Source organism: Lissotriton helveticus, chromosome 4_1 (assembly GCF_964261635.1).
Source record: "Lissotriton helveticus chromosome 4_1, aLisHel1.1, whole genome shotgun sequence".
NCBI lineage: Eukaryota > Metazoa > Chordata > Amphibia > Caudata > Salamandridae > Lissotriton > Lissotriton helveticus.
The window spans coordinates 1,458,241,030-1,458,259,272 of record NC_136063.1 but is presented as its reverse complement, the minus strand read 5'-3'; the positions used below and the strand labels follow the sequence as shown (position 1 = coordinate 1,458,259,272).

General features: G+C 38.6%; 1 protein-coding gene across 2 annotated transcripts in view; it reads left to right on the top strand.

Moving 5' to 3' along the window:
• Positions 1-18,243, top strand: part of FAM217A (family with sequence similarity 217 member A) — a 124,405-nt gene that overhangs the window by 29,454 nt on the left and 76,708 nt on the right. The window contains exon 2 of one of the 2 annotated variants that reach the window (XM_078685817.1): positions 12,173-12,238. In XM_078685817.1, the coding sequence (XP_078541943.1) occupies positions 12,173-12,238 (66 nt within the window). The remainder of the gene's footprint in view (positions 1-12,172; positions 12,239-18,243) is intronic. The other variant, XM_078685818.1, reaches the window with a different exon arrangement.

The following is an 18,243-nucleotide window of genomic DNA, read 5'->3' as shown; positions in this document are numbered from 1 at the left end:
AATATTCCATACAGTTTGTGTATTGTTGACGTTTTTTATTGTTTTATTAACATCACAAATAATAAAATTAAACATTAGTATGACATTTATATTTTTTACAAATATATTTATTTATGTATTTGTATAATTATGTTATTTTTCATTGTACATTTCAAATTATTTTTGAAATATTCTTTTTTTCGAACTAAACATATTTAATAGACATAAGTATTGTTAGAAGTAAATAAAAAATACTGTTTGAAAAATAAATATACAATGTATATATTGAAATACATGGTGTTTGTACACAATAGTTTTCTATTCATATTAATAAAAAAATATTAATATTATTATTTTAAACAAACATTTTACATGAAGAAAATATTGTATTACAGCTTTATTTATATACATTTTCAAAAACATTTTTTAAACATTTTTAAACAACATTTCAAGATTTTTATAATTATAATAATAAATATTTATTTTATAATATTTATTTTTATAATTTTACAAAATGTGTACTTTTTGGTAAGTAATTTAATACAACTAAAAAAACAAATATTTTTTAATAGAATTCCTTAGTTTATTTACTTAACTAATAATTTTTTAACATTAAATAATAAGTTTGTCATTTCTATCTTTTTATTTAGTTTTGGGTCGTTTATTTTGTAACCGCTTTAGGTCGTTTTGTGTCATTTGGAAGAAGTTCAGCTCGCGGTTGGGAAACACTTCACGTCTCTGAAGGTAAGATTTTTTTTTATATATTTTAAGAGTGTTTTAAATTAATTTTGAGAGTAGTTTGTTAGTATTTATTGTTGTTAGAAGTAACTTTGTTGTATTAGCCATTATGATATGTTGTATTTGCGGATGTTGATTTGACGTACTTTCTTTGTAGTGTTGTATTGGCTTGTGTGTAGAGTTAGTGTTTCGATGTTTAAAGTTTAATATTAGAAATAATATGTTAGTTTTACTTTTAGTAGGACTTTATGTGTTATTTTCTGTGGGTGGGAATATTTGTTTTATGTATTTTTGTTGCAGGAGTTCGTGATGTCGGAAGGAAGCGTTTTTTTTTTTGGAGAAGTGTTTGTTAGTTTTATTAGCTAATCGTTTTTAGACACTTCTTCAAATTTTTCGGTTTTCCTGGAGCGTTTTTTCTATATTTTTACATTTTTCGGGTTTTGTATGGTATTTCGAACGACCTTCGAGGAATGGATTTATCTGTTTTGGGACAGTTGTATTTTTTCATTTTTTTTTATGTAACTGTTTTTCGATACTGGATTGTTTTGCTGGAAAAGGATTCTACAGCATTTGGAATATCTTTGGTAAGTGTTTTAAATGTTACTAATTGTGGGTGGGTAATGTTTCAATGATTATTGTTTTGTTTTATTTATTTCAAAGATTATTAATGTGTGTATATATATTTTATAATATAATATATATTGCATACATTAATTATTTTCGAGATAAAAAGTATGATTGTCATTATATTGTATTTTTACATTTTTCTAAAGTAATTGTTTGTGGCTTAGAGTAGTTTAGAGTAGTGTTTTGGCTATTATATTGAGGTATTCTATGCCTGTTGTTCTAGGGTACAGCTTTACTTGTTGCTCTAGGTATTTGTGCATTTGCTTTGTTTGTTTGGATGTTTTTGGAGTTAGTTCAGTAATGGATTGCTCCATTCTGAATTCCTGATAACTTTGCTCTTTCTGGAGGCATTTAATACATTTTTCTAATGTTGGTTTAGTTCTGCCTGTTGATTGTAGGAAGGCATTGTGCCAACCAACTGCGTTGTTGGTTTTAGATTCTCCATTTAAGGTGCTTCTGTAAACATTCCACCAGGGTATTAAGAATTTAGGTTTTCTCCTGTGGCCAGATCTATGGAGTCTACCTATCCAAGTGTCCTCAAAGTAGTCTAAGAGAGGATTTAATTTTGCTTCATTTTGTTTGTAAAATGCGCTGTCTATTAAAAGGTTGTAGTGTTCGGCCACATCTGTTTCAGGAACGTAAGCTAGTCCTATCAGTTTTTTTATTTGATATGCAAAAGATGAGCTTGTTGCATATTCTATGCTTAGGGTTGTTTTTTGTAAATGCCTCCAAAGACACTGAATAAAATGATAATAGCAGCCTTGGATACAGGTATGGGGGTGTATTTTTAAAATAGCAGAGAGCATTGCTTGTTCAAAATCCAGTAATATTTTTTCAGGGGAATAGTCATTTGTTTTTTGTTTGATAATGTTTAATAATTCCATATATGTTGAATTAGTTTTATTTGGAAGCAGTGCATACAGTAGAGGTGTATTACAGTTTTGATGAAAGCCATGTATTGTGTAAAGGTGGTAGAAAGGTCTGGGACAGATATTAAAAGTACCGTCCATCATCCAATATTGGCATTGTTGGAGTTTTATTAGGTTTATGGCTGTACCAAAGATTATTAGTCTTTTCTCGTTGTTTTCATTGTCATAAATTATAAAAGGTATTTTGTTTAAAGTTATAGTTTGGTCAGGAGTTAAATTTATATCACTATATGTTTAGGAGGTGGAGTGGTAGTAGTAGTTGTTTTTTTGGTACGTGATATTGTTCTTTTGAGAGAAATTATATTAGGCATTTGGGTAGTGGCTGTTTTAGGGATTTGTGGAATTTGTTCTTTTAAGATTAGGCTTGTTGGTTTTTGGGAACCTGTACTTGCTTCTTTAATGTTTTCTAATGCTGTTCTGACTTCTATTTCTGTTACATTTGGTGGGTGGTTGTGTTCCCTGGTGTAAAGGACAGTTGCTTCTCTAGTTGTTGCTCTTCCATAACATTTGTTGGAGTAATATTTGCAACATTTCCAATTTACTTTCATCCCAAATTGTTTCTCTTGGGTATAAGTGTAACCCATGTAGCAGAGTAATAGTTTCCCTTTTTGGCTGGTAACAAATTCTGCTCCTTCTGTCATTTTGTTCTTTTTTAATCTATAAGAAATATATGTTATAGTTATTTTAATTATAGTTATATGTATTTTAAGTTGGAATTATAAACATTTATATAGTGCATGCTTACCTTTGGTAGAAGTTTAGTCTGTAATTTTGATGTTCTTTACTCATTTAGTTTTGGTCTGTATTTTCTGGGTTTTCTTTATCTGGAAAAAAAACATTTATTTGTGTTAATTGTTCAGTTATATTTTTTGGGTTGCTTTTACAGGTTTTGCTATAGGTTTTAGCTTTTACTTATTTTAGCTTTTAGAAAAGTCTTTGGATATACTTACTTTGTTAGTTGTATCTACGTTTGTTGAATTCAGTTCTTTGATATTTGTTGGTAGAGTATGTTGTAGTGAAGCTACAAAATAAAAAGGACATATGCATTAATTATTAAATTATGTTTGTAATTTTTATGTGTGTAGCAGCTAGTTTTAGTCACATCATTTTATTGACTTACTTTTTATTAGTTGCTTTTTATGTTGAGTTTTAATGTTCTTGTAGGTGTAGTCCAATCTGTCCAATTGTCAGTTGTGCCCTGTATTTTCTTTGGTTTCTTTCTCTGTAAAAAATAAAACATTAATTATGTTCAATGTTTAGAACAATATTTTAGGTTGCAGTTATGTTTTATGCTTTAGGTTTTATGCTTAACTTATTTAATGTAGTTCGAGAAATATATGAACATGCTTACTTTGTTAGTTGTTTTTTAGTTTTCTTAGTTGTTTTTTCTGTTCTATAGTAGTAAAGTTTTCTGTAGTGGTAGGAGATAATATACAATACATATGTATAAGTTAATTGTCCTTTTTAGTAAGTTTTTTATTTTAGCAGTTACTTTACTTAATTTAATTTTAGTTACTTACTTTTAATCCTCTGATTAGTAGGTTGAATCTTGATGTTCTTTTAGGTCTTGTCGAATGTATCCACAGTACTCTCTCTTGTCTTCTATTTTTGTCAGGTAGTTTGTTTGTCGGATTTAATTGTTTATATAGTGTTTTGGAGTTAGTAATTAGTTAGCTATTGGTTAATTTATGTTAGGAGTGTTTTTATTGGTTCGTTTGTATTTTTGAAAAACTGTTTGTGTAATTATTTACCATATAAGGTTAACGCTAATTAATGTATTGCATACATATTTTTATATAACATGGTAAAAAAAATATTTTATAAATTTCTAAATCATTTTATTTTAATTGCGAAAATAATTATATTCATAATTTGTTGTGAAATGTTTATTTTAGTGTTTATAGTATGTTTATAATGTTAAAAAGTGTTATAGAATATTAATAAATATGTTCGATATTTCTCAAAATACGATATTATTGTTGCCGATATTTTTACACTCGATATTTTTAACGTGGTGTTTATATTTTTTAATAATCGATAAATAAATATAGCGATATATATGTTGTCGATATTATTGATATCGATGTTTATGTAGTGCGATATTTATTTTCCAATATTTGTGTATGCTTTTAAATAAGTATAGGATGTCGATATTTTTGAATTCGATATATTTGTGTAGATAAGTTTGTACAACGATATTGTGTCTTTCGATAATATGTCATAGATTTGCGTTGCCTTACTCCCAAAAGGAATGCTCCGGTGGTGTAGGAGGCTCGTAAATAAGCCCCTAAGTTTTATTTTGGCTGGATCCCAAATATTGATCTACCTCTTCCTTTGTAGACATATTTCTGGTATAGTTACCTCAGGATGTTTCACATATGGTAAAATGTTATCTGCATTCACTGATATATAGTGTAATATTTTCCCTATAATTATATCCTTGTGTGTATGCCTGTATTTAATCAATCTTCCTTGGGATCCTAGTACTACTGTGAAGAGTAAAGGAGAGGATTGACAACCTTAATTTGTTCCCCCATGAATTGGTCATGATTCACCGATCAGAGTGTTAGTGCAGACTTTCGCAGTCAAGTCTGCGTATAACATTGTCACCAAGAGCAGGAAAGTCTCACCAAGAGCTGGAATGTCCCACCAAGTGCATAGCAATACTGCAGTCATACATTTCCATTCTACAGTGTCAAATGTCTTTTGCACATCCAAACTGGCTACAGCACAAAGGGTGATATCATGTCCTATTTAATCCATTAGCATGAATGACAGCAATGCTCTTCTAATGCTGTGTAACATGTCTGATGAGGTGTGGGTGAGGTGCCAGGATTTACTAGTGAACGGGTGGGGGCAAGTCCTCAGCAATCCCTAAATAATAAAGAAAAGGTTCTCGAAGGCAAACCTTCCCACTTTTGCAGCACATAATTATTGTCTTAGTCAACTATCCTACAGTGTATTATTCTGAGGCAAATTCAATATGGCAGAATCTTCTGCCCTTAAAAGGAGCTTCTGTGTCAACCAGAGGTGAGTCTAGGGAAATTAATAGTCACCTCCTCTTCAGATACACTAAACTGGTTTTAGGGCCAGCTCTCCTCTCATGAGGCTGGTTCCAAACTGGTTACAGAGGTCCTAAGGAACAAAATACTTCTCTATCACAGGTCTCCCTTTAAATGTAACTATGACTTTAAAAAGGCAGGATTCGCCTTGGTCCTTTCAAGTTAATGAAGGTCCCAAACCGTCCCCAGGTGCTCTTCCTGATCTGATATCTGTCACATACCTCACACTCAGGTCTTCATGTGAAAAGGTTTAAGCTAATGTTGTGCTCTGGGAGTAGTTTTTAAACCTCATTGTAGGGAAGTACTGGCAGGGCCAAATGTCATCAGGCTAATTATAATTAGCCAGCTGGAGACTCAGGCAGGTAAAGTATAACTTTTTAAAAGTCACTTTTCTTAAATATGTACTAAAAATGTAACTTCACCAAAGATGTGATTCTAATAAATATTACACATAGTGGTTTGATCATCTCTGAAGCTTATCCCAATCCAAAGTTAACAGACGTGTTACTTTATCTGAACTTTAGTGTTTCTCATTGGACAGCTACAGCCCTAACAATAAAAATAGTGTTTGAGACTAGCCACAGTGGGTGCATGCCAACATTAAATTCTGGGATGTACTACCTCTAAATAATAGGTGCTCCATCTTGGGGACTAAAGGTCCTACTTAGAGGTAACTTACTTAATACTTAAAAGTAGGATTCTTGACACATTTGCCTGCAGTTTTAAAAGCTGCAGCAGCCAGACTACACAGGTAGACCTGAAACATGTTTTCTTGGTCACTTCAATGGATGGTACAATAAGTGCTCTAGTCCATAGGTCATTTTTATTTTATTTATTTATTTATAAAGAGCAGCACTCATCCCATCGGGATACCAAGGCGCTCAAGGTGACATTTAACTTTCGATGCCATTGGTGTATTTTTCTTCCCCATATACTATGGCCTTACTGTAAAGTTAAACATTTTGTTTGGGGATTAGGAAGCTGTACCATGTTTTACGGGTCAGAGCACATACACGGGAGCCTGGATAACAGTGTCCCAGTGTACATAGTTAAAAAAACAGCAAGTTCAAAATGTGGCAATTCCTTGTAATGCTACGTTTTAGCCAGTTGGATGCCCTTAGCAAGCCTGATGAAGAAACATGCCACTATAAGACATTTTAAACAAACCTTGTGTTTTGCCTACATAACACTCATTCTTGATTATTTTATGACCTCCTTTCCCTTTTTGTGTGTTTTACGGTTAGTGATCTGGGAGTGTGGGTTAGGAACGGTACCTCTTACCCCTTCATTTTGAGTGAAATAGTGACAGTATGGCCTCTGAGCCAAAAGGTGCGCAAGCCGAAGAACAGGCTGAAATTTTCAGTGTATGATAAAACTGAGCAGAATTACTCAGTGTTCTGGATAAACCATGTCTGATGATCAGGGTTTGTCCTTCGGGGATGACGCAGCTGCATTGATCCCCTCTGGACCCTCTTTATCAAGTGAAACCACAATCACTCAGGCAATCACTCAGGTAGAGGGTTGGGACACATTGGTTGACTTAAAAAAGACCCATGTGAAGATTATCTTGCATGGGGCAATTCTAAGAGAGTGTCTTAGAGTGAATGCAATACCCAGGGGGTTGTTTGTGAACAACAAACCTCTGATATTCTCAAAGATGTATTGTTCAGACAAGATTGGGTGTTGATTGCCTGGAAATGCACAAGAGATTGGCTAGTTTTATTCATCAACACTGCAAAAATGATTGTGGGTGCATTGCTGATACATATTCAGTCTAGTGAGAAAGCTCTGAGAACCAATGTATTAATAGCATTGTACAAAAAGAGACTTGAAACTAACAATGAAGTAGCAGAGTATAAATACCTTATGCAGTCAAAAGTTAACAAGCTCCAGAAAGATCTGGAATGGTTTGCCAAGGAGAAAGTGTAGCCTTACACAACAGATGGGTATGTACAATAGAAACAACACGATACCCGGGGGGGGGGAAGAGATGGTCATGCTACTAGCTCAGCGAGTGATAGCAATGACCATGAAAATAAATGTAGGAGAAGAATAAGAGGGAGAGGCTTCTTCCAGGGATAATGTCTGATATTTAATATAACCTTCCCAAGACATCCTGGTCAAGGATATGGCTGGCCTCAGTGTTTCCACCAATGCAGTCTATACAACCAATGCGGCCTTTCCAACACCAATCCAATCCTTCCCTTTTTTAGAGAGAGGCAGGGGAAGAGAGAGAGGAAAACAAAGAACAGGGCAACAGGTCCAGTGAGAAGACTTGAACCAATGAGTGACACAGAGCATGACTCAGGATTTCCACCGGGGGACAAGCAAGGGCTAAATCTAGTTTTGACATTTACAGATTATAGATTATTGGAATATCAAGAGAGAGTTCTGAATATGGGCCTACATTTATTATTCCTATGAATCTGCTGAATACCTTTTTACTGAGACAGAAATTGGTAGACATTTACAGAAAAATGCATCTGAATATTATCTTTGACAAGAGAGAGGAGGAATTTACACAGCAGGATGACACAGCTTCCACCCAAAATCGAGCTTTGTACCTCAACTCTTACTATTTCCACCAGAGATGGCGACGTTCAAGCAGGCTGTGGTCCATAACATAGAAGAAATTAGTAAGAATATGGACCAACCCTTTAGGAACCTCTAGAGAGCAGAAAGGGAGGCAATAGATGAACTCCAGCAAAATAAGAATCAAGTTATTAAACCGTCCGATAAGGGTGGAGCCAAGAGAGGTCTACAAATAGGAGTGTCTGTACCCCCTGTCAGACAGACAGAATTACAACATACTTTTAAGGATCCCACTTCGGAACTTCAGAAAGAGATAGGATCCAAGGTTAATGAAGCTGTCAATAATAGATGAATCTCACAGAATGAGGGGAGCTTTTGGTGCAGAGAGAAAACAGTCATTCTGCATTTTTATATGTTACCAAAGGTGCACAAACCTACTAGGGCACTGCCGGGGCGTACCATAGAATCCGAGATCAGACCCATATTGGAGCCCCTATTACTGTTCTGTGATTTTGTTCTCAAGTCGTTGGTCCAGAAGAATGAGTTGTACCTTAAAGATACCAGGGATGTTCTCAACTTGATCAAGAATATGGAATTTGGTCCAGCAAGGGAACTACTGGAGGGATTGTACACAGAATCCCTGTATATGAATATACTACAAAGGGAGACTCTGAGAGTGATAAAGGATATACTGTACCAACTAGAGTGGGTTATTGAGATTCAAAGACCATTTATTCCACATTTGGCAGAGATAGCATTGAATTATTATTTTGTTTCAATTTGAGGGAACGATCTACCCCCCCCCCCCCCCCCAATCCCATGGCACGTCTATAGCCAGTGCATTTGCGACGAGCCTGGCAGTAATGTATGTAGCAGCATTTGAGAAAGAATACATTGTTGTACCTGAGGGACCCTGAACGAACCGAATCAGGCTGTGTTCGGTTTATAGATGACGTTCCACTAATTTGGAAAGGGGTTTGAGGCATCAATTCATGAGTTTCTGGAGTGGCTGAATAGCTGCAACCCCTTGTTACATTTCACCTCCGCTATTACACACACCTCTGTACCGTTTCTGGATTTAGAAATCTTGACTAAGGATGTGAGACTAACCACTCAAGTATACCACAAACCCACAGACAAGAATGGTTTTTTGTCATTTAAGAGTTTCCACCCAAGACCTCTCCGGGAGAATCTACCATTCAGACAATTTCTGCGGTTCCATAGGAACTGTACCAAAGTGAGGGATTTCAAGTCAGAATCCCCAAAACTCAGTCATATATTGCATGAGAGGAACTACCCTACGATAGCGATGGATAGGGCACAAAATAGAGCATTGAATTGTAACTGGGATGCCCTATTGGAAATCAGAGAAAGGTCTGTTGTGAAGAGCATTATTTGTGTTAAAACCTTTAGCACAGCATCCAACAGAGTGAAACGTATCATCACAAGGAATAGGCGCATTTTGAACTCCAATGGTTTGGGTTTACAGAAACCTGTGTTCTCCTTCAAGAAGAGTGCCAGTATCAGAGATTTACCGGTACACATAAGGCGATATCATCTGGGTCCGAATCAGCAGCCAAGACTATGGGATCTCCCATGAGTAACTGGCCACACAACGTGTGGCTCACGCATGGTATCCTCACTGACAAGTACCACAAAGTCAGTTGACGTGGGCCTGAGGTACCCATGGATCCAGGCTAAACACATAAATTGTAATTCAATGTGATTTATTTGACCCAGTGCCCATATAATCTCCTCTACATAGGCAACACCACTAATCCTTTATGGTTTACGGAGTAGAGTTCTACTCGCCAAAAAGCACTTCGACGCCTCTTCAGGAGTAGTAAGCGCTATATAAATCCAATTACAATACAATACAATGACGACTCGCTAGATTAAGATCAGAATTATGGAGCACAGAAGTTACATCAGGTGCCAGAAAGCTATGACCAAATTCACAACATACTTCCTAGAAAAGAAACATACGGTCAATGACATCTAATGGACAGTATTGGATAAACCCAATATTCCCAATACCATCAAGGAAATTAAGAACTTCCTATTGCCATGGGTACAGAAGTGGATCTATTGGATCCGCAGTCATGACATTGGTCTTAATGATTATATTACATGGCAACAACTCAGCAGACTTTAAATCATGAGGGAGCGCCTCATATGAACCAGAACAGATGGAGTGAGAGACAATTTCTGCCTAGGAGGCAGGGGTAATAGGGGAAAAGGGTGGCACCACGATTTCTAGACCCCTAGGTCTTTTGTTTAGACAGAGTAGATGGATTTCATCTCCGTAGGTTGAAGACTGTAGGCACCCCCTGAGTATATTTCATCAAATAGACCGTCTCTCTATATGGAGATAGAGATAACTCCTAGAGACCCTGGATTTAGGAGGGAGGTTGGGTGTAACAACATTTCCCAGGTTCAGGAGTAACATGGGGCACACTGACATCCACCATACAACCTATTTCACAATCAGGAATTCCTCCTACTTGCTTTATTTTAAAAAAACTAGACTTCAAATTACTATTTGCTTAATCAGCAAGTGGTTTTCACAGTTTGTTATGCTCTTTTTGGGTTTTATATTGTTCAGGGCCTCTTTCCAAGATGGTGGCAATGTTTTAGCCCTTGCCTGATGTATGTCCCACACCACTGTAGGGAGACCATGTGACCGGAGTCCCAGATCACTGGCAAGGAGCGGATGTAACATGGGTAAAGAGAGAAGCCAGCACCTACACGGTGAGGACATGAATACGGCTCTGTAATGGAGCAAGGGGCTCACAAAAGGTTGTACTTAATGCGTATGGGGGGATGCTTGAGCCCGAAAGGAGAGAGGGGGAACCTGCAGATTTTAAATATTTGATAAATGGGCTAGTGACCCTGGGAGGGGTTATAGAATAAGCATCATTTAACATCTCACATGACGGGGTATGATTTCTGATTAATGTGATTGTCGCCTCTGTGTGTATACAATGGGTGACTACAGGGAGACGCTCATGATCACATACCAGTTCCAGAGGTGGGCTTATGAGACTTGGTAAGCGTGTTTTCACATTGCATTTGTCCCTCCCTATATCTATCATTTTATCATCACTTTAGGGTGTGGCTTGATTGTGGTTATGGAATATGTATATTCACGATTATCATTTCATGAAGCAAGCAAGAGAGTTAGCAGTATGGTCATGCCTTGGAACAATAGGGCAATGACCATTGCAAAGGCAACCAACATTGTATGGGTTCTCAGGGTTTTAACTGAGGATGAGTGTTGGGTACATTGAGGAAAATGCATTGTTTGTTTATATGTGTCATGTACCATTGTAGGAGTTATTTGTCTATTTGTGTCATATGTCATTACAGGAGTATCTGCAGTGTGATTTCAGAAAAATACCAGAGTTGGTTATCCCTCTCTCTACTGGAAGTTCTAGATAGGGTAGTAGTGTCGTTGTGGGATCTGTAGTCCTGAATAAGGCCTATTGATCCATTGGGACAAATTTACAGTGGCCAAAACATGTAGATATGAGGGATGAAGAGGTAATAACTCCCCCTTATCATCACCGTCCTTTATATATTTTTTATTTCTAGCAAGGAAATCCAAGAATAAAGGTACTTAGGGATTTTTCTCAAGCCAGTTTTAATTACTGTTTTTTTGGAGTCCTGCACAGTAAGACGCTTGCACATATGTGTATGTATTGTCTTCCCCTTCCCTTTGCTCCATCCCAGGCGTTGGTCTGTGCAGAGATGTCGTTAGCAAGCCCGATGATGTAGCATGCCATGTAATGCATAACACTCCATCTTGATTATTTTTTGGCCTCATTTTCCCTTTTATGTGTTTAAGGTTAGTTATCTAGGAGGGTGGATTAGGAGAGGTACATCTTACCCCTTTGTTTTGTGTTTAATGGTATTAGGGTTATGTCATCCTCCACATACTTTTTTGCTGTAATCTGATGTGCAGGAGGGGCCCCTGTAAGTGACAGAGAAGTGGTTGATACTGCAAGTACAGTAGACATGGAATAGAGGGCAATTCTGCAGGGGCAACATATATATATGCAGCAGGGTTGGTACATTGGCCCAGTGTACTAAAGATCATGTGATTACCCTGACCCAAACTGCTTGAATAATGGGTGTGATGATACAAAATGCTCAAGTAGCATTTTATTTTGCACTGGACATTACCCATGAGAACAATTATAATTTCTAATCGTCATTTTATTTCAATTCTAAAACTGTTGCATAATTAAATCTGGTTAATCCTGTCTTTGGCATAAATAACTGAATGTTTGCTCTGTGCTGCAGGACAGATGCAAGATTCCAGTGGATCAGATGGAAAACCTTCACCTATCAAAACACAAACATATCCAGGTAGATGTGGCCAATTATTTTCTGTGTGCACTCACTTTTAAACAGTTCTTGTTCCCTTATAGGCAGTGGGTATTACAAATATTATTAGAACAACGGTTATTTATCAAGCACAGTTAGCCCATGTTTTTCATCAGGCTTGGAGGTTTAGTGCAATGTTATGGTGCTACCCGGTGGTGACAAGTGGTGGCTGGACTATTAGTGTGTTCTCCACCTTCAAGCTGTCACTCATGGGGAATGTTCCCAAAGCTGAGAACCTGATCTGAGCTCATCCACTACAGCAATGCCTATTTCTGAAACGCACCCTGCATGCAAGGCAGGATAGGGGAACCAAAAGCAGACGAGCAAAAAATGCTCAAACCAGCCCAGCTCTGTTTCTCTCCTAGCGCTATCTCTCACTTTTCATCCATCCATTTTATCTCTCTTCTCTTTCACTGTCCTCTCGCTCACAGATCTCTTTCTCTACATCTACCTCTCACACACTCTTGATCTCTTTTAAAGGCCCTGCCCGTCCCCTGGAGTTGAGGAAAGTAACTAAGGTACTGGAAGCAGCCCTGGGCTCCAAAAGGGAAACATCCTTTACCCCACAGTCTCAACAACGACCAGCCTTTACAGCGCAGTCACTACCCCAACTGTGATGTTACCGCACGTTACTTTAATCCACAAGTCATTCCAATGACTTGCTGTAGGGGGCGCGTTGTTGCACTGGTGCTGGATTTTTAAGCCCAAAACCTTCCCTACTGTTGCATAGACTGGAATTGGAATAATAATGTATACTATTCCAAAGTCCAGCACCCCCAATGCAAGTCGTTGTAATGACTTGCATGGTAAAGTAACGGGTAGTAACGTCACAGTCGGGGTAGTGACTGCATTGTAAAGGCATACGGGGTAATTGCGTGCAGGGTTCCATCATACAACCCTCCCAAAAGTAGGATCCAATTGCTACAGCCCACCGGGAAAATGCCAGGCGGAAGAAAAGGCCAGTCCAGCACTGCTTATGAGGCAAGTGGAGCTGCTGAGCATAGAACCTTCTCGCTTGAAGTGCACATTAAACAAACTGCTTCCAGCTTTCCCTGCACAAAAGGTGGTGTAGGCACAAGTCTTGATGCAGGCTAAGACTACCCCAGATTCCATCCTTCTCTTCTCCTGTTAGGCTGGAACCATTTGTCAGTCCATGCATTTTACAGAAGAGGCATGGATCTGAATGGGACAAACGAGAGGACAACTTCCACTTGTCCTTCCTGCTGTGCTATTCCTGAGAATTAGCTGAGCTAAAAGACACTGGGTACAAGAGATTGTGTATGACCTGCAGCAGAAGGTGAGCTGGGCAGTGGATGGGTGTGTGGGCACGAGGATCTTTGCATCTCAGTCTTCAGGTGTAATCATTAAATAACCCTCTCAACTGGCCATATAGACCTTTGTTCTTCGGCAAGGAGAAATTAAAAGGAGGAATCTTACACTTCAAATATCATGAACAGTAAAATTAATTTGGGTCCAGAGAGTTGGTGTGAGTTACCGGGTTTTATTAACAATTCTAATAAAATTCAATTTTTTTAATCAGTAGTATTAATCTTTATTCATCGTTATTACAAATTAAAATAATCCATTAGTTGGTATTTCAAAACATGCTAAAATACCAAATTAGTGAAGATTACAAATAAAATACAGATGATACAGCAAGCCTGTTCCATAACGGAATTTCCCTAATCTACACTAAGGATTAGAATCACAATTTCACAATTAAGCCAATGAAAGGTCTCAGTTCAGAAACTGAATAAAGAGTTTAGATGAGAGAATACAATGCATGAGCATGAAGCTTTTGCACTTGAGCAATAAAGAAATGATCAAGCTGGAAAGTATTCTCAGCTATAAATCAGCAGTCATCTTCTGAAAAGATAAGAGCTCTAATGGGGATCACTCCTGAAGAGATGTAACCCTAAGAATCTCAGGAAAAGAGTACTCGGGAGAGAGGAAGAGAGACCTAACCAACTCTAAGTACAGACACTAATATAAATGTCATAAAGTACAAGGGGAAAAAATGTATGCATTCTCCATTCATGGCATCCAATCAAATTTCAGCAAACCCTAGCGAGCAGGTAAACTCCCTATTTTCTCACGTCTTCAAAATAGACCATGGTGACAAAAGATACTTCATCTGCATTTTGAGTTTCAGACAGTTCTTCCCGTGAGTCCCTTCCTGCCATCTCCTCCCGTGAGAACCTCATTATCAGTTTTCTAATACATAACAAATGCCCATTCTCTAACTAACAGAAGGCTTCTAGAAAGTTACAACATCTGCAGTGGAGGAGAAAAAATATCTGGTGCAAAACAAACATTCAATCTGAAAAACAGGCCTTTCAATGCTAATGTATACATCAGTGTTAACATAGCATCAGTAGTTGGGCTAACATAAGTCAGTACATTATTATTTCTTTTTATATACCTGTAATACCTAAATATGGGTGCCTAATACAAAAATTGCATTTACTAACGTATGTTAGTTTGCATAGACTTTTATACTTTCTATTCAATTGTGTGTTTGTTTATAAAATGACAACATTTAGCTCCGCCATGGGTGAAAAGCCTGTGTGTGTGTACGTACATCCTTATGTTTGTGTTTCCAATGAATTGATGTGTGCGAGTCTGCCTGTTAGTATATGTTGGTGAAAGATATGTTTTAAAAACCAGTGGACCATGCAATAATCATGGAGATTGTATACCATTCACCCTACACACTAGTCATAAATGGCAGTGTAGTGGCACTAGCATAAAGTGTGCCCATCCTTGACATATTGTGAGCATTCTTTAGCATAATTGTGGCTGTCATTGGTATATTGGAGGTCTTGACAAAAAGGTGTTCTTACTTGCCATATTGTGAGCCCTCTTTCTGTCACATGGGCTTTTTCTGGCATACTGGTCCCCACCCTTCACATACCTGGGCCTATCTATTGGGTGATGGTGGCTCTCATATACAATTACTCATTATTGACATATTAAAAACATTCTATACATATTTGTTGCTCCTCACAGCACAGTATTGACCTTGGAAAGTGGTTTATGTTCAGCATCCTTATCAATATTCTGACTATCCCTTCACACTGTTGGTGGAAATCTCTGCCCTATGGGATCGTAAATATGAATGATAGGCAAATTCTGTCCATATGTGGCAGTACTGCATGTGAGTGCTGAATGGCAATGACTCGCTTGTGTTTGTGGACCAAACATGTATTTGCAAAGAATCAAAAACTAACATCTTAGGGTAAAAATAAACATCTTATGGAAATGAGGAGCTTTAGTTTTGCAGTACTGAACCTATTTATCCAAAATGAAAAGTTTGTAAACTTTTTATTTGATAGCAAAGAGGAAATGGCAAGCTAATGTGTGGTGACAAAGGTACCGTGTTCCATAAAAATATTTAAACCTGATAAGTGAGTAATAATTGATGCTGAGTTTGAGTGGCATGTTAAATCTCACCATGTACAGAATTTGTCCCTTGAGATAAGGCTACCAAGATGACTGTGGTTTTAACAGCTGTAAATAGATTGGTTTGGACAGTGACAGATGCCACTAAAAGGTACGGGGGGTAGACATATATATACAATTATTTACCTGGCTGCCAGCCACTGCCTCCGTCAAGCTCCATCCTCTACTTCCTGCCATAAGCAGGAAGCAAACACAAGCTCCCCTAAGCCAATCACCATGACAGCAGCATCGTGATTGGTCTGAGCACTTTGCTTTGGTGCTCAGATAGGTACTATGAGCCTGTGCATTTTCTGCACAAATGGCTGTACAATACAGCTAGTGGGGAACATGCAAAGTGCACATATTGTTTGGCCGGCCAAACTGTCATACGCACTTAAATACACCAACCACTTCTCTCCTGCTGGCTGTGACTACAGCCTAGCCCTGCCTTGCAAACCTCCCTCAGTAAGGAAAAATAAAATTATAATAACTGTGAGTCATCATTTTATTTTTCCTGTTTTCACTGCTCAGTGAGCAGTGGGGCGGCGCTCCTCCTCCTTAGCAGAGGAGCCACGTCTGGGTATAGAGCTGCGATCTTCCTGTAGCCAATGACGCAGGACGTTTTTCAAGTTCCTGGATCCCAAAGATCAGTGAAGATATATATATGTTAAAGGGTTAGCACAAGCATAAGGAATCCTCAGGTACACATTCCTGGACTGCTTCTCAGAAAATCTGGACTCAGGTTGTTAGCCCTCTTCCGTTGTTGGGAAAGTAGGGCAGCTAAAAAGACATCCACAAGGCGAACTTTGCAGTGACTGCATGATATGCTACATCTGAATTGTGGCATTGTTAGAAAGGGGGTTTCTGATTGGTTAGGGTATGCACCTAAGCCAGGCAAAACACAATACTCTAGTGAGGGTAAGGGAGTTACACACCCAAGACAGCCCCTGCTCGTCCCCTTGGTAGCTTGGCAGAGCAGTCAGGCTTATTCCAGAGGCAATGTGTAAAGTGTTTGCACAACACACACACCAGTGACACAATAAATACAGCACAAAAGAGACTCCAAACAGGAGTATATAAAAATCTCTCATATATTGTGTATAACCATAGACCAAAAATGACATAGTCAATTGTCATAATATCACAGTTACTGCACTAAGGTAAAGACATATATGTTGCACACGTCATAGAAATGCCATACACCATCACAGTACATATTATGCAGGTATGCAATTATCTTGTCATTGCAAGGTATAAAATGCCATGCATCGTAAATCAGGGCACAAATATAAAGCAGTTTAGGACCCATTATATGAATCACCACGTCACCAAAACATCAGCACACACATGCAGCATGTGGTGAGTAAAAACACATAAGCACCAAAAACACATAGGATGCAGCGCACCTACTACATGTTAGACAGTAATTTAGGCACCAAACACAGGGCATAACCGCACCTGCTTGCCTATCACTTTCAATACGGTAACTTTACTTGTTTCCCTGAACGCAGCCGGTTCTTGGTCAGAGAGTGGGCTGAGGGCTCACCCCGTAAGACCACAGCAAAGAAACAGGTGCACCGAAAGTATGTCACCCAGGAAAAGTGGGGGCACACACCCACACTGCCAAATCCAGTTAAGAGACGACTGCAGCAAAAAGAAACAGGTATCGCGTCTCTGGACTGGGAAACCAATGTGGGGAGATATGGAGCCGACGGATAAACTCCCCTGGGGCCCTCAATCGGCTTGGCGGCCTCTCATCCTGAGCCTGCCCCGTCTTCCTTGGCCTACATTTGAATCCTGGAGGAGACCCCTATCAGACATGGTATGTCTATCCGGCTGCCCCTGGTTACCAGGCAATGAGTCTTCATTAAAGTAAGGTGGCGCTGTCGTTGCAGGTGACTTCTCTGTTGCCCCAGCATCAAGTCTGGTGTGGGTTGTAGGTTCAATATTTTCTCCTCAGTGTAGCCCATGCAAGAACAACTGCTGACTTACAGGGAGAGCGCCCGACCACACTACCATAAAAGCACTGTTCCTTAGAGAGGCAGGAAGGCCCACGCTGCTCACATAACTGAGGGGGCCACCAAAAGTCAGTACCTGGTAGGAGATATGGGCCAAACGTCACGCTCACCACCCGCTTCACTTCAGGGAAAGATCAATGAAGCATAAAGCGCTTACCGCTCACTTCGCTTGTGGCCAAGAACCAAAGTAATAAAGCACTCACCAGTGCAACGTTTTCACAAACACAGAGTATGCCACCAAACCTTGGTATATCTTTGGGAGCACCAAGCAGGAATAGTCCACGCGCTGATCATCTCTCACTTGGACTACGCGAATGGACTCTATTTAGGATTACCCACTGGCCTCTGTCACAAACTCCAAACGGTTCAAAATGCTGCAGCTCGCTTGATAGGTGGCCTTTCACGTAGACAGCATATATCTCCATACCTCCGCGAACTGCATTGGCTACCCATAAGCAAACGCATTGAGTTTAAAGCTATGACACTAGCCTACCGCTCTACCCAGGGTAACGGATCTGCTCATCTGAG